This window comes from Monodelphis domestica, chromosome 5, assembly GCF_027887165.1.
Source record: "Monodelphis domestica isolate mMonDom1 chromosome 5, mMonDom1.pri, whole genome shotgun sequence".
Taxonomy (NCBI): domain Eukaryota; kingdom Metazoa; phylum Chordata; class Mammalia; order Didelphimorphia; family Didelphidae; genus Monodelphis; species Monodelphis domestica.
The window spans coordinates 94,481,724-94,506,091 of record NC_077231.1 but is presented as its reverse complement, the minus strand read 5'-3'; the positions used below and the strand labels follow the sequence as shown (position 1 = coordinate 94,506,091).

Genomic DNA, 24,368 nt, shown 5'->3' with positions numbered 1-24,368 from the left:
AGCTTCTCCATCACCAACTTTGGCTTTTGTCATCTTGGCCAGTTTGAGAGGTTGTATGCTGGAACCTCAGTTGTTTTCGTTGCATTTCACTTATTATTAGCCATCTAGCATTTTTCATGCAGCTGTCACTTGGCTGCATTTCTTTTAAAAATTGTTTTTATCCTTTAACTTCTCCTAATATTAGCCAATAGCTCTGGGGTGTAGATATGTCAGTTCACTGTATATCTTGGTTATCAAACATTTGATGAGATTCTTTTCCCCAGCTGAGACTTGAATTGCTTTTGTTTGTGCAAAACCTCTTCAATTTGATCTGATCAAAATTCTCTGTTCTGTTTTTTGTGTTCTCTTCTGACCCTTGTTTGTTTGTGAATATTCCTCACAGGCAGATCTTTGGAAAGATTTTTTGTATCTTAATTGGCTGTGGCTAATTCCCAGCCTCCATCTCATGCATTAAATTTATACAGTGTGCATATGTTTTCATTGCAGTGCATTCTCTTTTTTTCCTGATTAGAGGAGGAATATCCAATACATTTGGTGTTTTAAGGCATCCTTGTGTCAAAACATCTTGGGCTAAGATAGTTTTTAGCTCAACCTTTTCAGAGGTGAAGTATATGTAGAAAATAATTGTCAGGATTCATCAGAAAACAGGAAAAGTGAACTATTTGCCTACACATGCAAAACCAAGAATTACTTTTTCAGACAATTAACCCAAGACTTTTGCAGAGAGATCAATGTGAATAATTCTTCTGTATTACTTATCTAAAGGAATTTGATACATTAAGGAAAATCCAAAACATTAACTGAAATCAATTGATTCTTTTCTAGGACTGGAAAAGAGAAGTAGGTTAAGTTGAAGGAGAGAGTGACAAAAGTACATTTGCACCCCCAGCATAATTTATGATATCCATAATTGAATGAAAATTTGTTGCCTTATATCCTCCCAAACTTGTATATTTCTGTTTTCTGTTACTTGTCATTTCAATATTTCTCAGATGAGAAGACTTTATCCATAATGCTTCTCTGGTTGAACATTGGTAATGGATTGAATTTGAATGTTTTCAACATTTGGATAAATAAATTTTTGGTCATATGGATTTTATCTCTGCCTCATAAGGAACCTGGTAGCCTGGGCATCAAGTTAGTCCTTTAGCTCAAGTAATGTCTCTTGTTTTTAAACACAAATAGGTTACTCTCAGGGGAGTGGTATTTCACATTATTCTCATGAAGACAGTCAGCAGGCTTACATGTTAAAGCAAGGTAAGAAGCAAGCAGAATGAGTGTAATGCTCTCTTTGCCTTTTCTGTCCTAAATTTACATCTCTAAATGTATAGGAAGAAGTTCCCTCGGGGTCGGTGGCGGGAAGCGTCCTAGGCAAGAAGAGGAGACTCAGAGCATCAACCCAAAAGTTCAGCGACAGAGCACAAACTAGGTATTGATACCGTAAACCCTCATTTCTTCTCCTTGTATGATAATTAAAAATGAAAAATGGATACAGACTCATTATTGGACAGACTGAAAACTGAGGCATATGAGAAAGGGTCATCACAAATTAAGTCATGAAGTTGGAAATGAAACAGTATGGTCTGTTAGTAGAAAAAGCAAGAAACCTGCAGGGCCTGATTTTCTGGCAAAAATAAGTACATCCGAGCAGTGATCAAACCATCCCATTTCTCCTCCTCTTGACTGTGTGACTATAAAAATAGCTTGGGGTTCTAGTTTTAAGTGGTATTCCAGGGCGCCTTCTAGAATCTAATTTAACTTTTTCTAGCTTCCTTCATTTATTCCACCCTTTAGAAGAAGATCTGTACTAGAGTTTGGAAACTCTAGGGGAGGGGAGTGGAGGCAGAGATACTGATATAAAACAGCAGTAGTAGTCATACCCACATCCCAAGCCTGCCTTCCTTTGGTTTTTTTCTTGTCTAAGACTCAGAAGGGAGTTCAGGTGACGCTTCACGGCACTCTTTTCTGCCTTCCATTCTAATTTTAAGTGGTTCACTTATTCCAGGGATAAATGGCAGCAATTTAAGGATATGCAACTCTAGTAGACTTCCAGTATTTCAAGAACTTTAGGGAGTCTCAATGTATTTAATTATGTAAAATTGAAGTTAGCTTTGGGAATGGGTAACTCATTCACTTGATCTCTAAGACAAAATCTGGATTTAAATGACTATAAAAGAGCTATCTTTCTTTTCTCCCAACCCCTGTGACAATGACTTGGTAGATGTATGTATAAATTTTTATTAGGTAATTGTGTCCTGCCTTATGGCATCTGTTTTTTTATTTGAAGTTGTCACACAGTTTCTCAAACCTTTCTGTTCTAGTGTAGTTTTCCCCATGTTAGGGACTTCTTGATCTAAATGGATTTATAAGCCCCTTTGAGGAAAGGGGATGACTGCCTCAGGTTTGGGAAATGCTGCCAGGCCTCGCTAGAAGAGTCCCCATATGATAGTGTAGTTGCATAGGAGATGGCAATAGCTGTAGTGAGTTTCTTGTAATCAAAGCTCTTGTTTGTTTTTCCCTTTCCATTCAGGAAGAAATGCTGTGGCAGTTGTAATTGGAGATTAAAGTAATACTCTTTCAATAAATTATTTCAAAATGTTCTTTATGATGGAAACCAGTTACATTTTTGAAATGTATTATTTCTAGTGGCATTTCTATGGTTTTTAACTTTTTATTGAATTTCACAAAGGGCAAACGTGTAATTTGTATATAAAGTACTTGGGACTGAATTTGTTTAATGTAAATAGAAATATCCAATATGATTAGTGATAGACTTCTCAATATATTTTTGATAATCTTTCATGTATGGTAAAAGTAAAAGTTGTCACTGATGTAAAATCGGGAGTTTCCAGCAGGCACAGAGGAAACATGGATGTGTTCAGACTTTCTGAAAAGATTTTGTTAACATTTTGAGGCACTGTTTTCTTGACCTCATTGTATGATCCAACTTTGCATACTTTGATAAAAAAAAAATTAGAAAATGTGTGTAATCATAGCTGTTGAGTGGAGCATCCCAAACCTAGCCATGTATATTTGAAAACTTCATGTGCTCCAATTATTTGTCCAAACTTGTGCAAAGCATCATTTGTACATCACATTTCCTTATATCTCTATTTTTTTGTTTACCACTCAAGTGGCCTTGTCAATAAAGTAAAAACACAAAGACATTTTTGTGAGTTGTTGTTTTGGAGGGTCTGGGAGAGGGGCTCATGATGAGAAAGCAATGACACCAAAGCCACAGAGCCCACACAGAAACATTTCTATATAGTCAGTCTCACCTTGTACATTGCTCTGAATAGCAAAAATCTGACATTTCACCCTGGAGCATTGGCCCTTTCACTAAGTTGGTGATTTTTATGGCCATTGCCTTTGTTGCCATTCTAATTCTTTCTTCACCATTCTACTGATGGTAGCTCCATAGCTTGGTTCAAAAGCCAGGACACTTGAAGAGGGAAAAGGAATTGGGAACTGGGTCTCTGGGCAGAAGGAACAGGGGCTATTTCCAGTTTGGGGGGCTGCATCTCAGAAAGGACAATGATAGCTTCTGTATTACCCATCAAAGTAGCCCTTATAAGCCTCTTTTGCCAAACCATTTCAGCAAATGACTTCAGCTCCTTGTTCCTTAGAGGATTAAGGACATCCATCCTGAATTTCCTTAACTCTCCTGCAAACCTCAAAACATCTCTAAGTTCTGCCCGGTTCATCTGTTCTCTTCTCAGAGAATGAACATCTCCCTTCACTTTGCCAAAGCTAACAAGGCTGTTGAGACCTCAGTACTATTTAGTATTCTTCTCCATCAACCATTCCCTCACTGTTATCTTTCTCCTCTCCTTTCCTGGCTTCCTTCCATTTATAAATGTTTCGATTTCCTTTTGAAACCCATTCCAGTTCTAACTTTCTATAGTGTCCCCCAGTATATTGGGGGAAAAAATTTGAGGTACTGATTACTGAACCTCTCTGATCATTAAGGAATGGGAATAGATTATAATTGGGCTGATGTCACTCAGCTTTTAAATAGTCAGAAAATCAGATATTTCAGATTTTTCTGCCAATGAGGTTGAGGTTGATTTCCTGCAAAATTCTAAAATGATTCATTAAAGGGACAATTTATAACCATATCAAAATGGATGGAAGTGCTCACTACAGACAGATATTCATTAAGAAAATACATCATGCCAACTGCAACTAATTTCATTTTTTGGGCAGATTTGGGAGGTAAGGGAATAAACGTTTATGTAGGGGCCATATTTGCTAGGCACTGTGCTAAGCATTTTACAAATATCTCATTTGATCCTCACAGCAACCCTGAAAGGTACGTGCTATTATCATCTCCATTTAACAGATAAGAAAATGAGACAGAAGTTAATTGATTAGTCCAAGGTCACACAGCCAGTAAGTGTCTCAGGCTGGATTTGCACTTCGATAAATTCTCCTAGAATATCCTTGTCAACAAGATGAAGAGATGTGGCTGAAGAGGGGAACAAGATAGATTCAGAATGAATGATGTGGGGAAAAAAAGAATGATGTGACCAGGAGAATGCTGATTGCTGGCAACTTGAAGAAAGAGCGAAATCCTTTGGTCTAATTCAACATTCTGCTGAGAATGTGATGGACTTTATCAAATGACCAAAAAATTGGGAAGGTTAGCTGATAGGTTGAGTGATAAAACCGGAATCCCAAAAGAGTTACACCAGATGGAATGGGGGTGGGGGGAAGAGGGAGGAGGAAGACAGAAAAAATTTTCCTAACAAAGTTGGACTAAAAAGTCACGTACCCATTTATGGAAGTCTTTAAATGGCATCTGGATGGCTTCTTTGCAGGTGATATAATCAATGAGAGTCATGATTTGGGTAAGAGAGAAATGCTATCTTCCTTCTTCCCTCTCTTTTCTGATTTGCCTCTTTCTTTGTCTTCTGTCTTCTACCTCTAGATGATGGAGGGAGGGAGGTGGGGAGAAAGAGACAGATAAATGGATAGATAGATACCTATCCTGTGATCTCTTCTAAGTCCTTGAGTATGATATTTGTCAATATTTACCATGTAAAGTGCCATTTGCCGCAATCTGATCTAGGCCCCTTGTTGAACCTAGTTTTTCTATAGATTTCTTGAGTATAGAGACTTCAGAATGTATCAGTATATAAAATATTATTATATACCTATTAGTATATATAAAGTTTGGTAAATGTGAATATGAGAAAAAAATTTTAATAAAACTTGAATCAATATTTGGGCACTGGTATCACACTATACATATCTGCCTTTAGCTGTGGCATTTTTACTAAGTAGAAATGCCAGCTGATTCTTTTTTCCCTTTTTGCTCATATCATAGTTAATTAATATGATTTAGTCACTGAAAGAATCCAAGAACTGGGTATAAAATGGCCAACCACAATTTGCTATCCATATGTGTGAAGATTTTTCCTTTCATACAATGATTTCTGAATACCCTAAGCAGTGCCCTTCAAAGGGCCTTGGAAGATATTAATGGGCTATTGGGTGCTGTTCTGCAGTTTGCAGAATTTAGGGAAACAAATAATGAGACTGTTAGGAAAGAAGTAAGTACATTTGGACAGCAAGCACTAAAAAAACCTGTTCTTGATCTTTTTTTTTTTTAAACTCTTACCTTCCATCTTGGAATCAATACTGTGTATTGGTTCCAAGGCAGAAGAGTGGTAAGGGCTAGGCAGCTGGGGTTAAGTGACTTGCCCAGGGTCACATAGGTAGGAAGTGTCTGAGGCCTCATTTGAACCCAGGACCTCCCATCTCTTGGCCTGACTCAATCCACTGAGCTACCCAGCTGCCCCCCCAACCTATGTTTATATAGAGTGCATAGTGGTTGTGGCAATTACATTTCATCATACTGAAACATACCAAAGTAATTTCAAAAGCAGTAGATAGAGTGCAGGCTTGGAGTCAGGGAGATGTGAGTTCAAATTCTACCTACTTGCTTATCTGTGAGATTGGACAAATTATTTAAATTTGGCGTCAGTTTTCTCAGCTGTAAAATGGCACTAATACCAGATGAGACAACATATAATCTTAAAGCAATATGTAATGCTAGTTATTTTTTATCTTCCTTAGTTTGTATTTTGCTAGAGGAGGAAATATACTTGTGCCTCACTAAAGTTGTGCACTAAGGACCATGGGAATTTTGATTGGCCTTGAAGCAGAAACCCCCTCAAGTGTCTTGTCTCCCCTTGGAGAATGGGGGGCCCTGGAGGGAGCAGCAGATATAACTGTGGCCGGGCAACAAGAAGTCCTTTGGAGAAGAATGAGGGAAAAGGAGGCTCTTCTGTGAGGCCTCATCTCCCCTTTCAACCACATAATGACACCCCAAGGCCATATGTGGGAGACAGCCCTCACCACATTACTTACTTGCATTCATACCCTGACCTTTCTAACTAGAGGGCAGGAACCATAGCTTTCATTTTTGTAACTTTTCCTATCTCTTAGCTGATTGATTGATTGATTGGGTGGAACCAATGGATATTAGCTATTAATTTACAATCTTAGGAGAACTTCCCAGGCACTGAGAGTGTGGCTTGGCCAGGGTCCTGATGCTATTTAATAAGCGTCAGAGGCAGGACTTAACCACGTCTTTCTTTCTAAGGTTCTATTCACTTCGGCCAGCTTCTGATCTTAGCAACCGCTTAGTTTGTGGAAATGATTCGGTGTGATTGGTACGGTCTAGTCTCTCTTTTCCCCATCCTCCCCCTCTCTGAGAGGGATTTGGAACAGTCCAGAGAGGCATCATTCTGTTTCCCACCCCGAAATGGTCAAGCGAAGCTATAATAGGTTGAGACGAGGCTATACTTAGCTTAGACCGGGCTATGTTAAACTGTGTGATAGGCTGAACTAAAACGGAGGTGCTGATTGAGCTGTGATAGGCTAAAGTGAAGCTAAACAGGGCGGTGATTGGCTCAGGCGGAGGCTATCCTGAGTTGTGATAGGCTGACTTGAGGCGATACTGATTAAGCTGATAGGCTGAGGTGACAGCGCCGAGCTGTAATAGATTGAGGCGGGCCCATGGCGGAAGGTAGGGTTGGCTTTCCGGGAGAGAGAAGCCAATCTCCGCTGACAGGACTCGGAAGAGGAGAGGCCGCCCCAGGCAGGTGAGGTGGGGGCTGGGGAGGAGCACTCCCGGCCCTCAGGGCGCGCTGCCCCCCCCCTCCCCCCGGAGAACTGTCCAGGCTCTTCTGGGGTGGGACAGGTAGCCTCGGGCCGCGCCCTCTATATAGACCCCGCGAGCCTTCTGAGGCGTTTGAGGGATTCTTTTGGGGCCTGTCTTTATGTGATACCTAAATTTAGAGACATCTTAGCCGAGATTTCCCAGGATAAAAAGAAGGCGGCGGGGAGGGCTCTGGCTGGAGTCCGAGGAGTGGGGTTCAAATCTGCTTCTGCCATTTACTTTAGGCCTCGGTTTCCTCTTGTAAAATGAGGGGTTTGAATTGGATGACCTTTAGAAAGGTCACTCCCGGCTTTGCCGCTCCCCATTCTGGGGGCTCTTGGAGGAGTCATTTAACCCTGATCCTCAGTTTCCCTGCTGTAAAATAGTGGCTTTGGTCTAAATGTTATCAGAGGAGCTTTGCTACCTGCTTTGGGTGATCTTTTAACCTCCTGGGGCCTCAGTTTCCTCATATGTAAAAAGAAGGGATAGGACCAAATCCCGTTTTCAAATAGAAACTATCTCCTCCACAGCCTTTTGACTTAGAACACAGCAAATCAAAAACAAAAACAAAAATTAACTTTATTGATGTACAGCATTTTTTTAAAAACGTTACCAAATTACATTTTAATCTGGTTTGGGGCCTAGTGCCTGGCACATAATAGGTGAGCTTTAGATTATTATTATTATTATTATTATTATCATCATCATCATCCTTAACAAGGTCCTCCAGTTTCAGATGAAGGACCTCTAGGCAGGGGGAAACCCACTGTCTCTGAGTTATACCTATTCCACTTTTTAGTTAATTAGGAAATTTTCCCAGATATCAAATTTCTCTTCCACCCCAGAATTTCCATCCTTTGCTCCTGGTTCACAGAAACTCAAGAGTTGGAAGTGGCCCTATTAGCTTCCTGTACTCCCAAGGTACACCTGAACAAGACTGCCCTCTACGACTAATATTAATTTATGATCATCCAACTTTTTCTTGAAGACTTCCAGTGATGGGCAACCCATTCCACATCAAAACTTGCAAGGACTCATCTAATCTTGACTTGAAGACATCTAATAATGACTCTTGGCCTCTGGAGGCAGTGTGGACAGTTTTTATCATGCCTAAATCTGTGTCTTTACAATTTAGAAACATAGATTCTTAATCTTCACCCACTGCTCCTGATATTGCCCTTTGGGGCTAAGCAGAAAAGTCACCCACATGACAGCCCTCCAAATACTCTGAATAGAACTGGCCCTTTCCTGTCCCATACCACTATAGTCCTTCCCCACCTCCTTTGATGAGTTTAAAGGACGACTTCCAATTCTAAATTCTGTGATCCTATAAATGTGCACAAAATTTTTTGATTATGAAAATCTTGTTTTTTTCTAAGCTTAAGTCTTAGGTATTATTGCACTTATTATGATATGAAGATATCTCCCTGGATCTGGATTAAGATGAGCTGGATTTTAAGGACTGACCGCCACTTACTAGATGAGTGACCTCAAGGAGACATCATTTCCCTCTGGGCCTATTTCATCATCTATTAAAATGAAGAGACTCTACTAGACTGACCTTTAAAGATTCCTTCTTTAAAGATTAAGATTTCCCTTTACAGTTATGCTATATTTGCCAACTTGGTATCTGCTGATTCAGTTAGCTACAGTCAACCATGGGGGGGGAAATGGAAAAAAAAAAGGAAAATTTAGAAAATTCCAGAAAATAAAAAAATAAACTACGTAAGTTTCAAACCAACTGCCAAGTGAATATAGGCTTTAACATAATGAAGTTTACTAGTCTGGGACATGACTCATCTCCCTTTGTCCCCATACCCATGCTTCCATGTGAGTAGTTTGGTTCTCCTGTTCTCACTGATTGCATTTGTTGAGGCATTGTAGCAGTGACTTTCTTTAAGAAAGCTTTTATTTTATTGTAATAATGGCTCCAAAGCGTAAGAGTACTAGCACTGGTAGTGCTTCTAAGCCCAAGAGAAGTCGTGAAGTGCTTCCCATTAGTGAAAAAGTAAAAATTCTCGATATGATTGAAAAAGAAAAAAAATCCTATGCAGAGATTGCCAGATTGTATGGCAAGAATGAATCTTCAATTCGTGAAGTGATGAAGCATAGAGACAAAATTCGTGCAAGTTTTTCTGTTGCACCTCAAACTGCAAAAGTAACTTCTACAGTGCGTGATAAAGTGTTAGTGAAGGTAGAAAAAGCATTAAATTTGTGGGTGGAAGACATGAGCAGGAAAAGGATGCCCATTGATGGCAACATGTTACGGCAAAAAGCCTTAACTCTATATGAGGACTTTCAGAAAAAAGATAAGACAAAAGATGAATCCAAGCCATTTACAGCAAGCAGGGGATGGTTACATAGATTCAGGAATAGGTTTAATCTGAAAAATAGAAAAATTACCAGAGATACTTCATCTGGTGATGAGGAAGCTGCTGCCATGTTTATGACTGATTTAAAGAAAGTTATTGAGGAGGGAGGCTACCACCCTAAACAAGTTTTTAATTGTGATGAAACGGGACTGTTTTGGAAAAAGATGCCCAATAGAACCTATATCCACAAAACTGCAAAGCAAGCACCAGGCTTTAAATCATGGAAGGACAGATTGACATTGGTACTCTGTGGCAATGCAGCTGGGCATATGATAAAGCCTGGTGTTGTTTACCAAATGAAGACTCCTCATGCTCTGAAACACAAAAACAAAAATTATTTGCCGGTCTTCTGGCAACACAACCTCAAAGCATGGGTCACAGCTGTATTATTTACTGAATGGTTCCATGAATGCTTCATTCCTGAAGTAAAGAAATATTTGGAGAAGGAAGGGTTGCCTTTCAAGGTTTTATTAATAATAGATAACTCACCTGGCCATCCTGAGTCAATTGCCATTGAAGATCCTAATGTCCAGGTTTTATTTTTGCCACCTAACACAACCTCACTGCTTCAGCCACTCAGTCAGGGCATCATTAGGTGTATCAAGGCCATATACACTCGGCAAGTGTTTGAGATGATTCAAGCAGCAATTGATGCCAACCCTAATATTGAAATTATGGACTGCTGGAAATCATTCAGCATTGCTGATGCAATAACATTCATCAAAGGTGCAATGGATGAATTAAAACCAGAAACGGTGAATGCATGCTGGAATAATTTGTGGAGTGAAGTTGTCCATGATTTCAAGGGCTTCCCAGGAATTGACAGAGAGGTAAACATAATCATTAGAACAGCAAGAGAAGTTGGTGGTGATGGATTGGTTGATATGATAGCTGAAGAAGTGGTAGATCACATAGAAGAACATCATGAGGTTTTGATGAATGAGGACTTGGATGATTTTGTTAGGTCTGCTGCAGAGGAAGAAGATGAGGAAGAAGAAACTGAAGCTGAACCAGCAAAATGGACACTTGAAAAATTTGGCGAAGTCTTTCAGATAGCACAAACCTTAAAGGAGAAGATAATGGACTATGATCCTATAATGGAACGTAGCATGAAAGTTACCCGTTTGATAACAGAAGCAATGGAACCTCTCCAGCATATGTTTGATGAATTAAAAAGGCAAAAGAAACAATTCCCTATCACGGTGTTCTTTAAAGAGGTCCAAAAAGAAGCATCCACGGTTGATAATCCACAACCATCAACATCATCTGCTCCTGATATCATCCAGCAAGCAGCATCTTCATCTCCTTCCCTTTCTCCAGACTCAGAAGATGACCCTTTTGGCATCTTGTCAGAAGGTCAGTAACCTAGAAGAACATCCCAGTGCCTATGCCATCACCCACTTCATTTCATCACTGTATCTATTGTTGGTTGTTGTCCTTTTTACTCCAAGAGGAACTAAATGGCATCACTATGTCGGGGTCAATGGGCAGTGTGTCTGACTGTGGCTAATCAGATCAGTAGGAGCTCTGAAGGCTAGCCCCTACAAACATTTATGATGGAGATGTCTCTAAAGTGGCACCTATCATGTTTCTTTTGGGCTACTGCAATTTTGTTTTGCTCATAGAGCACAGCACCTTCTTTGATGTGGATACACCATACCGAATGATCCTGGGCCAGCATCTCCTATGTCTCCCAGTCAATAACTAAATTTGTCAGAGAGACCCTGGGAATGTCCTTGTATCACTTGTTCTGAACTTTGTGTGAGCAGTTGACTTGTGTGAGTTCTCTGGAAAATAATCTTTTAGGCCAGTGTGCCTTTGGCATTTGAACAACATGGCCAGTCCATCATGCTCTGCAGTAAAATGAATGATACAGTATCATCATTGTCACGGATTATCACAGCAACAATGAAGAACTGAGAAGCCGGTGAGTATCCACAATGAGCCATTTTCTAACAAATTAAACTCTTCATTACATGATATGGATAGGAACAGTATAGGATACAATTTTCTATACAGGTAATTTCTCATCATAAAATGTGTAACAGTACAGGTATGTTTTTCCATTGTGTCTTCATCCTTTGAGTAGTATATAAATCATAATTTCATTGTTCCTTTGTCCTTCAAATTGTATAGAGGGTACAATCTTCACTGTTTGATCATTCTCTGATAAATGATATTTTTTTCATTATGTTGTCATCTCTTGAGGATTAGGTTAAAATTTCAGAATCCTTTTCATTTGAGAGGGAGAATACAGTACTATATAATGTACAATGGTATGTCTTACTCTGTGTTTATCCTTTCAACCTTATTTTATGTGTGTATATACAAGAAAATAATATTATACATGGGGTCAATGGATGTTCATCTATATCCAGGGTTTCAACCATCCATGGTAGGTCTTAGATGTATCCCTCACAGATACAAGGACTCTACTGGATATCAGAAACAAGTTGTGTATTTGCCAAAGCACAGCATTGTAGTGGTAGCAAAGAGTAAAATAAAAATTATGGATTGTAATTACATAGCCTTTCAAAAGAAACTATTTCCCATTTTAATTAGAATATATGTTTGTTAGTATACAACTTTTTTTTGTCTGTAAGGAGATTTTTCAGATAGGCCAACTATTTTGTTATTGTTTGGTCATTTCAGTTGAGTCCGACTCTTCATGACCCCATTTGGTGTTTCCTGGGCACAGATACTGAAGTGGTTTCCATTTCTTTCTCCAGCTTATTTGACAGATAAGGAAACTGAGGCAAACAGGGTTAAATGACTTGCCTAGGTCACACTGCTAGTAAGTGGCAGGCCAAATATACTTTCTCCCTAATTCTAACCACATTGATTGTGTTCATGCAAAAACTTTTCAATTGTATGTAATCAAAATTGTCCATTTAATTTTTCATGTCATCTGAAAGTTATCACCTTTCTTTCTCTAATTGTTTATGTTGTCCCCTTCACATTTAGGTCATTTTTGTATCCATTTGCAGCTTCCTGTAATGTGTGGGGTGAGATCTGGTCTGTACCTTTATGCCACACTGCTTTCTAGTTTTCCTGGCAACCAGGTTAATTTTTTTTTTTTAATCCTTACATTCTGTCTTAGAATCAAAACTATGTACCAGTTTTAAGGCAGAAAAGAGGTAAGGGTCACACAGCTAGGAAGTGTCTAAGGCCACATTTGAACCCAGAATCTCTTGTCTCTAGGCCTGGCTTTCAATCCACTGAGTCACCCAACTGCTCCTAACCAGGTTAATTTTTAAGTGATAACCAGCTAAAGTTTAGGCTTTTGATGTTCTGTCACTGTCACTATCATTCCTTGCATATGGAAAAAACATAAAATTGTTCTGTTTCTTAGTGATTCTGCATATCTAATCAGTTTCGTTAACTAATTTGGAGTAATAGGTAGCATGATTAGTTAATGGACAGAATATTGGATGTGGAATCAAGAAGACCGAGGTTCAGATCTCATAGTGCTCCAGACAAATCAGTTAACTTTCTGAGCCTTATGCAGCTGTCTAAGACTTATCTCTTCAGCCAGAAATGGGAGAGGGATGCTTTGGTGAAGAGTTCCCCAGCAAATACCCAACAAAATCCTAGGTCTATGAGCTGTTGGCCTGATTTGGGGAGGCATGTAGGTAAAACTACATATTACCTGGAATGAAACAGTGAGTAAAAGAGAAGACAGATTTTTGTTTCAAACTAAGGGAAAAATTCAAAGAACTGTCTTCAGGATGGGATTGAACTAGATGGCCAGCTAAACTTCTATGATCCTCTCTCTTTTCTTTACAATCTAGTTTCCACTTCAACCACTGCACTATTGACTAGTCTCCCACTTCTTGAAATTTTCTCCTCCTTTTGAATTGTCATTGCAGTGGCCTCTTTGTTTTCTTGGTGCACCTGACATTCCTCTCTCCCCATTCCCTCAATCTCTTCCTCAACCCTGTCTCACATGAGGGTGACCTTTCTTCTTGCCAAAAAGAACCCTTCTACTTCCTTATATATCCTCTCCAGCAGATCACCCCCTTTATCATACCTGCCTTCTCACTTATCTTCCATTTCTCCCTAGCTTTTGGCAGCTTCCCTGCTGCATATAAACACACCCTTGTCTCCTCCATCCTCAAAAAATGCTCACTTGATCCCACCCATCCATTCATCTGTCCCTGATAGCTCTCCAATACTTCTCCTTCCTTTTGGGGTTAAACTTAGGAAGGCCTTCTACAGCAGATTCCACCACTCTTAAATCTCTACCAGTCTGGCTTCTGACCTCATCATCCAGTCAGAGTAGCTCTCTTCAAAGTTACCAGTGATCTCCTAATAGCCACATCTGATGGTCTTTTCTCAGTCTTCATCCTCCTTGACCTCTCTACAGTCTTTGACATGACCCATTACACTTCTCTGTAATAGTCTCTTTTCTTTAGGTTTTCATGACACTACTCTTTCTGATTCTCCTATCTCTTCATCCAGGTTCTGCTAGCCATGGAGTCCCAAAAGGCTCTGTCCTGGATCCTTTTCTCCCTTAATTCTATTTTGTTTGTTGATCTCACCAACTTCCATGCATTTTAGTGGATGGAGCACCAGGCCTGGAGTTAGTAAGATCTGAATTCAAATCTGGCCTTGGTCATTGTGAGACCCTGGAAAAGTCACTTCATTCTATCTGCCTTAGTTTCTTCATCTTTAAAATGGAATAATAGCACCTGTCTCCCAGGACAATTGTGATGATCAGATGGGAAAATTATTGTAAAGTGTTTAGCCTAGTATAGCACATAGTAAGCACTATGTAAATATAAATACTAGCTCTTATTCTTATTAGCCCTAATCTCTCCCCTGATCTCCATTCTTGCACCTCTAACTGCCTCCTGAACATTCTAAACTGGATGTCCCATAAACTCCATTATGTTCAAAGCTGAACCTACCCTCTACCTGAGTTTCCTTTTACTGTCAAGGGCCCCACCACCCTCGCAGTCACCCAGCCTCACAGCCTAGGTGTCATCCTGGACTCCCCATTCTCGTGTCTATTGCCAAGATCTGTCAACTGTACCTTCCCATTTCTCTCCTCAGAGCCGCCACCACCTCTGATGCAGGCCCTCATCACCCCATGCCTAGGCTACTGCAGGCTGGTCTCCCTGTCCCAAGTCTCTCTCCATTATAGCCCATCCTCCACTATGTTGAGAGCTCCCATGAGAAGGGTCCACTCTGGAGTTGGGATGTAGAGGAGATTAGGTTGGGTTTGGGACTACTAAGATTAGGTTAGGTTTGGGTCAACAAAGGAGTAAAGAGAAAGAAATCAAACCCATGTAGAGGGGGAAAGTGACTATAATTATTGTGATTATTCCAAATGATAGTTCTAGATGTGGTTAATATCAGCCGTTCTACAAAACAATTCTGTTGACAAGAATAGCTAATACTTATATAGCAAGGCAACTCAGCAGAATAAGTAATCATGTCTTCTCTTTGTGGAATACATAATCACAAATATGATTTACTGTTTTTCAGCTAAATGTAGATGTCTTTAAAACTCCCACATGGAATTGAGAGTCACTTTTTTCCTCCTATTTTTCTCAATCAACAGACACTAATAGTGTTGCAATTGCATTATTGGAAAAAGCCATGACTTTATTTTCAAAAAAGAATCTTATTCTCAGAAAAACTGAACCACTGGCTTCCTTTATAACTCCACAATGTGCTTTGCACACATGGTGGAGGATTCAGGAAGCATTGCTGACTGGCTGGAAATCCTTTGCATAAATGCAAAATGGCTACAAATCAGGAGAAAAACCTGTAGATCCCAAGAGAGCCAGACCTGAAGAATCCAAAATCTTAACAAGAGCATTCAGCATTCATTGAGGTTTTGAGAAAAATTAATCTATTTCAGTGCAAATGTACCATTTAAAGTGATAATAGCATTTTGAGTATTTTAGGCACCAGATTTCCTCTAAATATTTGTCTAAAATATCACACATCTTTCATTTTGAACAGTCAATAGTTTTTTCTTTGCTCCTCATCTTCCTAAGTTGTTGTTTTTTTTTTTTAATTTTTAACTGAACACCAAATAAAATGAGCCTTTCTATATACAAAACAGAACATAGGAGAAAACAAATTTAGTATGTAATAAACTTAACATCTAACTTCCAAAGCTGACCTGTTTATCTATATTTTCTTCTATGCATTTTTAAAAATCCTTCATTGACTCTTTGTTTAACAGCATCTCTAACACTATCTTTATTTCCTTAACACCCTGATATCTTCCTGCCCCCAAAAAAACTGTTTAAAAAAAGAAAATCTGTATAACAAATAAATATATCAAGCAAAACATTACCTAATTGACTGTACAAAATGTATGTCTCATTCCACACCCAAATCTCTATCAGGAAAACAGTAGTATGTGATGCTGTCTTTGTATACTCTTTTACACTGGTCCTTACTTGGATCAGTTGGTGCTAGTTTTCCCAGGTTTCTCTAAAACCATCTTTTATTATTTCTTACAGTGCAATAATATTCCGTTGTATTCATTTACCATAATTTGCTCAGCCAAGACCCAATTGAGGGGGACCTTCCCCCTCCCCTTAATTTGCTGCCACATAAAGAGCTGCTACAAATATTTTTGGATCTTTTTCTTTTATCTTTTTTTTGGGTACAGGTGTAAACCTCTTTTAAGTGTGGGTTTTTCTCAAGGGTCCATCCTAGAATATATTCTCCCTTTGTGAGTTCATTTACCCCTACAGATTCAGTTATCACCTATGCAGATGAGTCCTACATCAATATCCCCAGATTTTCAACACTGTATTTTCAAACCTTCAGTTTCTCTCTGTCAGAACCTTAAATAGGTAACTCCACATCCTTCTAGGTACTCAGGCTCTTGACCTTGGAATTGTCTTTGACTCCTGTCTCTCATTCCATGGATCCCACCAGATGCATTTGGCCCCTCACTCATCTCCTCTCCTCTCCTACTGCAGCCATGCTAGTTCCGGCCTTCATCTCTCATCCGATTGTGTGAAGTAAAATACCTCCATCACGCAGCATCCCAGTGGTGGGACACAGGAGTCATCCACTGGATCTGAGGCTTGATGTAATGTCACCACATGAGCCAGGGCAGACAAGCATGACATAGGGAGCTGGAGCTTAGGCAGGAAAAGCCCAGGGGAGGGGGAGGGGGAGGCAGTGGTGTGTCTCTCTGCTTTTGTACCTGCTGCAAGGGAGGACTAGAATTTTAGACTATCTTTCTACTAACAAATGCTTCTAACTCTAGTAATAAGCCTTAGAATTAATTTTTATTTATAAACCAATTTTTAATTTTATTTATAATAATGTATTGTGAGGGTTAGTTCCCCACACACACACCCCAGCTGCCAAAGTAATCATATTATATTGTTAAGGCCTTGTTATTACTGTACTCAGAAACCTTCTGTGATGTTCCATTAGACTATGTCAGACTTCGGCTCTTGAGCCTGGCCTTCAGGTTGTCTGATAGACTGCGCCTCGGCTTATCTCACCAGCCGCCTTTATGCAGCGTGGCAGACATTCATGCCGAGCCACTGCGGCCCTTTGTTCACGAAATAGACTCCTCTCAGATGCCCGTCGTTCTCTCCCGGCAAGGCCTCCATCCCGCGCCCTTTTGGTGCTGGAAGTGATCTCTCTCCTCAGACTTCTGGCGGAAACAAAGGAGAGCGAGCCGGAGGTACGGTCTCATTTAGATTAGATCATGTGTGATCTAATCTACGTGTGAACGTCATTTTTCATAGGCAGCATAGTATAACAGATAGGTGTGGACTTATAATCAAGAAGACCTAAGTTTACATTTTGCTTCTGACATTAGCTGAGCCTCAGTTTCTCATCTCTAAAATGGGGATCACAGTGGCACCTATCTTCCAGTCAAACCAAGTAACGTATGAAATGTTGGCAAAACAATGCACTGTAGTGTAAAAGGCAGATAATAGTGTTCATTTGGTTGCCCATCACCTGCCAGAATGGCTTGCATGTTGTAGTTATTCATTTTTCAGTTGTGTCCAACTCTCCATGACCCCACTTGGGGCTTCCTTGGCAGAGACACTGGAGTGATTTGCCATTTTCTTCTCCAGCTCATTTTATAGACTGAGGAAACTGAGGCAAACAAGGTGAAGTGACTTGCTCAGGGTCATACAGCTAGTAAGGGTTTGAGGCCAGATTTGGACTCAGAAAGAAGAGTCTTCCTAACTCCAGGCCCAGTGCCTGGCTAGCTGCACATCATAGGCACTTTGTTAACTAAGGATCGTACTCGTGCCCTTTTAGTCACCTAGAGGCCATTCCTCTCCTTGGTTATATACAAGGGTAACAAAGCTGGAGAAGCCGTGTCAAACTAGATGTCTCACCCTGCCACTAAAACCAGGGATGTTAGCAATGTCATAGAGAAGAAACAAGAGGAGATGGCTATATTGTAAGAAGTCCGTCTCCCTTCTCTGCTTCCAATGAACTCCACACCCACAAGCTGGCTGCTGGAAGACTGGAGTCATCGTGGCCGGAGGGGCAGCTTGGCTTCTAACGGCTCCTACAGGTTTAGAAAAACCTCCACTTCAGCTCCCCTCAATTTAGACTTGGTTTGTCTTGTAACTTTTGAAGCTTAAAAAATATATATAAGTATCTTAGGTTTCAGTGGTACACGTGCTTCCTCCCAGCTGGGGACGGTGCCCCGTCTACTGAAGTCTTCTCTTGTGGCGGGGTGGCACCCCGAGGTTGTGCTTTATTGCATGAAAGAACCGGTGTAAACAATGTACTGCCTCAGAGAGGTAGCGAGAAAATCTGAATCCTAAAATGTCAGAAAACAATTGTCAAAAAGTGTTTTTACATAGAACTGAAATACATTTTTAAAAATTAAAAAGATGAGATCAAGAAAAAGTGAAGATTATGCCAGTGATGTGAGCTCAGCCAAGTGCTTCCTGTTTGGACCCTTTGATGGTCTTCAATGAATAGACCAGCCTGGTCTATTCAAAAAGTTTTGTCATCAGGGCGATGGATGTTTTCATTTGGAACCGACCATCGGGCTTCATTCAATTCGGTGTTTTTTGTTTTCAGGTAGAGTCCCTCTAATTAATTATAAAGCCGTACCTGAACCAATTCTGAGATGTTAGTAGCAAAATTTAGCACTTTGAGGTTTGCAAAATGCTTCCTTCACAACAATCCTGTCAGGTAATATAATTATTATCCCTATTTTGCAGGTGCAGAAAGGAAAGCTGGGAGAGCTTAAACAGAGGGTGTTGATGGGCTCACAGCTAGGCAAAGTTTTTCTGATTCTTGGATCTGCCCTGCCTATTTCGGTGACCCTCTGAGTAGATGATCTGCATAGCAAGAGGGTGGGAGGCCAGCAATAAATGGGCAGGCAGTGCCTGCCCATCAAACCCAAGCCTTCTCCCCCACACTCACTCGGTTCACTTCTCCCAATGATATCCACACAGGATCACAGATGGAGAACTGAGAGGGACCTCGGAGGCTCTCACCCAACCTCTTCATTTTACACATGAGAAAACCTAGACTGTGGCATTTCCTAGTTGTGAGCTTAGTGGCCCTGGCCAGTCAGCTTCTCTCAACTTTAATTCACCCTTGGCTGGATTATTGCAGCAGCCTCCTTTGTCTCCATGTCTTATATCCCACCCCCTCCATTGCTCCCCAAGTGAGACCCCTGACTATAGCGTTCCCCTATTCAAACCCCAGGAGCTCCCTGTGGATCCTAGGACCACATTTTTAACCATTTCTGTTTTTCGTTTCATGATGTACATAATACAGCATTTCTTGGGTATAATTTGAAATCATACACACATTGGAAGCAGGCTTAATCTTTTTTTTTTTAACTCAAGATCAAAAAAAGTCCACTTCTACCTCATATGAATGAGTAAATGACCCAAATTTAAGATTTAATTTAAGATTGCCAGCACGTTGGAGGGAGTAGTGGAAAATAAGTCCATTAACCCACTGTTGGGGGAGCTCTGAACTAGTCCAACCATTCTGAGAGCAATTTGGAAATATGCCCCCAAAGCCATTAAACTACATACCTTTTGGCCCAGAAAGAGCACTATGAAGGCTACACCCCAAAGAGATGAAATAAACCCATGTGTACAATACTTATAGCAGCTCTTTCTGTAGTGGCAAAAAACTGGAAACTAAGGGGAATGGCTGAACTAGTGATGGTCTGTGAACATGATGGAGTCTTACTGCGTTTGAAAAAATGCTGGAGCGGATGGTTTCTGAAAAACCCATTGGGTTTATAGGAATTGCTACAAAGTGAGCAGAACCAGAACTACAAAGCAACAGCAACCCTGTTAGCATGGGTGTGAAAGACTTAGTAACTGGTCAGTGCAGTGATGAAAACGCTGTCACCCCTGGACAAAGAACTGACGGGAAACTTCTTTTTAAAGAATGGGACTGATGTTATGAATGACTAAATTTGCATAATGGATTTTGTATTTCCTGCCTTCTCAGTGGATGGAGAAAGGGCAGAGAGGAGAGAACTTGGAATAGAAAAGCAAAATAAAATTGAATTGAAATAAAAACCAAGATTGCAAGCATGTTCTAGCAACACCAAATGGCTAACTCCTGTCTGTAAAAAGGAAGCTGTGACTAAAAATAGCAAAGAAAAACAATCTAACAGAGGCCCTCTACCAGGCACAGCCTCTCTGCTGCTGCCTGTGCAGAGACGGGGATAAGCAAGCAAAGGTACCAAGGAAGAGGGGGAGGGAAAAATCAGCCAATCTGCTATGGTGTCTCAGATGCACTAACACACTGGGTGAGCCAGAGAACAGAATTAGCTGGGGGAAGGGAGGGCTGGAATCCAGCCCTGGTTCCTCACCTCAAGCCACACTCAAATCTTTTATCCTGGAAGGAAACTTCAGAAAGAGCCAGAAGTGGGAAGGACTTTACTTTGACTCATTTTATAGATGAGGAAACAGAGGCATAGAGTGATAACGTTTTTACAAGCAGTCACCAAATAATGGGATTGAGTATTTTTAAACCAGGAGGAAAACCAGCAGCAACTAACTGTTAAGCTCTTTATATTTCCTATGACTTTCTTAAAGCACCCTCTATTCCAACCTCCTTGTCTTACCAGCAAGAAAGCCTAAAGAAGTAGCCAATCACATAAAAGATTTGGTACTAAAACCCCATATCCTCCTTAGTCCAGTGATTTTTCTATTAAAAGGTTGCCTCTGTTTTTATCTTTAAGTTTACTTCATTCTTTAACATATATACTTGGCAGTCTCAATCAGACTATTCATCACCTCTGGGAGGGAGAAAATCTGAATTTAAAAATTTTTAAAAAACTGTCAAAAATTGGGTTTTTTGGTGTGTGTAGCTGAAAAGATTAAAAAAAATTTTTTAAACAAAAAGTGTATATATTTGGCTAGTTTAATCAGTAATTATGATTAAAACCATGTAAAAACATGGCAACTTTCCTGTTGGCTACACCAGAAGGAAAACCATTCATTCCAGTCAGTAAACCAGGTCACTACCCTGGTGGCAACTTTTCCTAATTTCAAGCCATAGAAGAAACATATGTCTTAAAGGTCTTTGCTGGTCTTGTTTATAAAGTAACAACTATATTTCTAAAATGAAATTTCACTTAATTTGTAAGAGGAAATTGGCAACTGTTAACAAGGAAACATCGCCTTCTTGTGTAATTCTGCTGAGTCAATATTCTCATTTTTTTAGATTAGAAATGCATGTTTAATTATGCATCTTATTGTACATTTTCCAGAATGGCTTCATTTGAAAATTCATACTCTTGTTTGGTAATAGTGGCTGATTTCCTGCCCAGGTAATGGTAAAAAATGTCCCTGAAATCTACTGACATCTCCCCACAAAAAAACTCTTATGCTTTATCTCAATATCAGATTTAAGGCAGAAGAGCAATAAGGTATCTGCTTATATTTACTTTTCTATCGATACAAATAAGTTCGTGCTTTAAGAAGTACTGTGCACATCTTCCAAAAGTGAACTTTTTTGGAGCTGTACTACATTAGCGGCCACACAGCAGAGCCCTGGGGAAAGCTGCCAGAGTTCCCATCTGCTTCCTACACTTATCACACAGCGCTCTTTTCTGGAGAGCTCAGTCTCAAGACAAAGATAATAATGTCAATACTAGCTACCTTTCAGAGCTTTGGGGAAGAAACAGCTTTTTATACCAGAAGCACCACAGAAGTGTGAACTAGTTAACTTTGGGCAAGAAATCGGATTAACTGGAATCTCGTATTAGTGGTTGAAGTATCAGCCCTTGTTCTTTTGTCTTAGACTTGTTAAGACAGAAAAAGTAAGTTAAAAAAGAAAAATTTTGAGGACAGCTAGGTGGCCCAGTGGAGAGAGACGGTCCCAAGTTCAAATCTGGCCTCAGATTCCTCCTAGGAGTGTGACCCTGAGCAAGTCATTTAATCCCCATTGCCTAGTCCTTACCACTCTGCCTTGGAACCAACATACAATATTCATTCTAAGACAGAAGGTAAAGATTAAAAAAAAATTGATCATGATTGCAATTGGCTTGGTTTTAAAGTCAAACCAATCCTACCTGTAAGCACCTCAAATGGAAAAGGATGCAGCATCACTAACCTTCAGGTACTTTGCTTTCTTCCAGATATTAAATACACTGCAAGCTACACAATGGTGAGGGGCATTGGCCGAGGGATTACAAGCATGTTTAGGATATTACTGATGAGATCCCAGCCATGCACACTGTGTCCTTCTAAAAAGTTTGAAGCATCCAAATATGAACCTTTCTTAAGGCACTTCACCAATACTATGGATGGACAAAAGCCCAATGGTGAGAATAGCATGACTGTGGAAAACCTCTGCAGCTTATCAGTTGACATTAGGAAAATTCGAAGAGTAAAAGGATGGGTGCTTTGCAAGAAGGAAACATATGTTAAAGAAATTGCCAACATTTTACAAAAAATCGGCACTAATGAAACTGCAATAGCCGACATCTTGGAACGCTGTCCAGAAGCTATCCTTTGTAGTCCAACTGAAGTTAATGCCCAGATAGATCTGTGGCAATCTGTCTGCCGAAATAAGAAAGAGTTAGTGGCATTAATAGAACAGTTTCCAGAATCTTTCTTTACTATTAAAGACCAGGAGAATCGGAGGCTTAATATTAAATTTTTTCAAGAATTGGGACTCAAGAATGTGATCATTAGTAGGTTCTTGACAACTGCACCCATTATTTTTTGTAATTCTATAGAGAATAATAAACAAATAATCAAGATGCTACAGGAAAGTTACTTGAATTTAGGGGGCTCCCAAGCCAACATGAAAGTTTGGCTACTAAAATTGTTGAGTCAAGACCCATTTATTTTGTTAATTTCACCCACTCCCATAAAGAAAACACTAGAATTTCTGCAGAATCACGGTTTCACAGACTTTGAAGTTCTCCACCTTCTTTCCAAACTCAAAGGATTTCTTTTTCGACTTTCCCCTACCAGTGTACAAGAAAGCATCTTGTTCTCTAAGAATGCATTTCAGTGCACTGATCAGGACCTGAAGGAGCTGATTTTAAAGTGCCCTGCACTCTTGTACTACACTGCTCCGGTTCTAGAGGAACGGATTCAAGGTCTGTTGAAGGAAGGGATTTCTTTATCTCAAATAAGAGAAACACCAATGGTACTTGAATTAACACCACAAATTGTGCAATACAGAATTCGAAAACTAAATGCTTTGGGATATAGTATCAAGAATGGAAATCTTGACAACTTAAATGGAACCAAGAAAGAGTTTGAATCCAACTTTGGTAAAATACAAGCAAAGAAAGAAAGACCATTATTTAATCCTGTAGCACCCTTTAAAGTTGAAGAATAATAAAGAAAATTAGGGTACCTCTGTACAACTAATGGAAAAAAATGTAGTGGTTGGAAATTTTGTATCTCACCAACCAACACACATTTTGTGAACCTGCCAAGCATCTGGGTATGTTACTATGTTAACTCAGCTCTCAACCATATCATGTGAATTTTGTGATAAATCATGCTTTTGTAATGAAATGTAAATGTATCTATAAAACCTTTTGAGCCGATTTCAATAAAAGTGAATACTCAGCCAATAGCATGTTAGTTTTTGATTAGTTGTTTACTTTGGATAGCAGTTAATCTAAGAAAGTTATAAGGGAATCCTTTCATAGACACTTGGCGATGATCTCCCAGTGATTTCAAGTTTAAATATATCTCTGTGTGGTTCAGAGCTGTTACAATCAGTAAAGAAATGAATATAAAATGTTAGTAATGTGGTACATGTATTTTAAAATTAAATGTAATCTCAAACTACTTAGCCAACAAGATGTCCTATTTTCTTTGTTTAAAATTTGGGATCAACTGAAACCAACTAATTCCAAATGTCTTTTTTTAGCCTTGCTTTTAATTGTACTTTATGTGAGAATCCCAACTAATACTCATAAAAGTATATTACCTTATAAATATGACCCACTTTAATAAAGAAACCCAGGACACACAAAAATCCCAACTATATACAACCATTTTTAGAAAGAACATTTCCCTTTAAAAGAGGTCATGTCATGTCATGTGGGCCCCTAAAATAGAAGCACTCAGATTTCAATCATTCTACTTACAAATTTTTAATTTGATAAGCCTATTATGCAAAGCAGGAAGCTAGATTTTATATGATTTGCCTAACAGGAGATGTGGATCCTGCATCTGTACACAATCCTTTTTTTCCCTCCCATTTCCAGCTCTGCTTATATTAAACTGTATGGTAGAGGGAGAAAACACTGAACATTATTTATATATGGTAAACTATAATACAGGTCAAATGTCCCCTATTAATACATCAAAAAAGGCTTTCACAGAATGCTTATTAGCCCACAAAGTGTGTCT

The 24,368-nt window shown here is 39.6% G+C and overlaps 2 protein-coding genes across 13 annotated transcripts in view; both read left to right on the top strand.

Annotated features, from left to right (window-relative positions):
- The window catches only part of CRY1 (cryptochrome circadian regulator 1), a 51,311-nt gene extending 48,144 nt beyond the window's left edge, over positions 1-3,167 (top strand). For 2 of the 4 annotated variants that reach the window (XM_056798811.1, XM_056798810.1), the window contains exons 12-14: positions 1,186-1,257; positions 1,332-1,429; positions 2,531-3,167. In XM_056798811.1, the coding sequence (XP_056654789.1) occupies positions 1,186-1,257; positions 1,332-1,429 (170 nt within the window). In that variant the 3' untranslated portion in view covers positions 2,531-3,167. The remainder of the gene's footprint in view (positions 1-1,185; positions 1,258-1,331; positions 1,430-2,530) is intronic. The other 2 variants (XM_056798813.1, XM_056798812.1) reach the window with 1 other exon arrangement.
- Positions 3,168-6,964: 3,797 nt separating this feature from the next.
- Positions 6,965-23,581, top strand: MTERF2 (mitochondrial transcription termination factor 2). 9 transcript variants are annotated; one of them, XM_056798800.1, is made up of 3 exons: positions 6,965-7,112; positions 8,548-11,467; positions 22,124-23,581. In XM_056798800.1, the coding sequence occupies exon 2, from the start codon at positions 9,093-9,095 to the stop codon at positions 10,902-10,904; it is 1,812 nt and encodes a 603-aa protein (XP_056654778.1). In that variant the 5' UTR covers positions 6,965-7,112; positions 8,548-9,092; the 3' UTR covers positions 10,905-11,467; positions 22,124-23,581. The 9 variants fall into 9 exon arrangements, with proteins under 9 accessions (XP_056654778.1, XP_056654780.1, XP_056654782.1 ...); XM_056798802.1 differs by having other exon boundaries at positions 18,726-23,581; XM_056798804.1 differs by having other exon boundaries at positions 6,966-7,112.
- Positions 23,582-24,368: the final 787 nt, after the last annotated feature.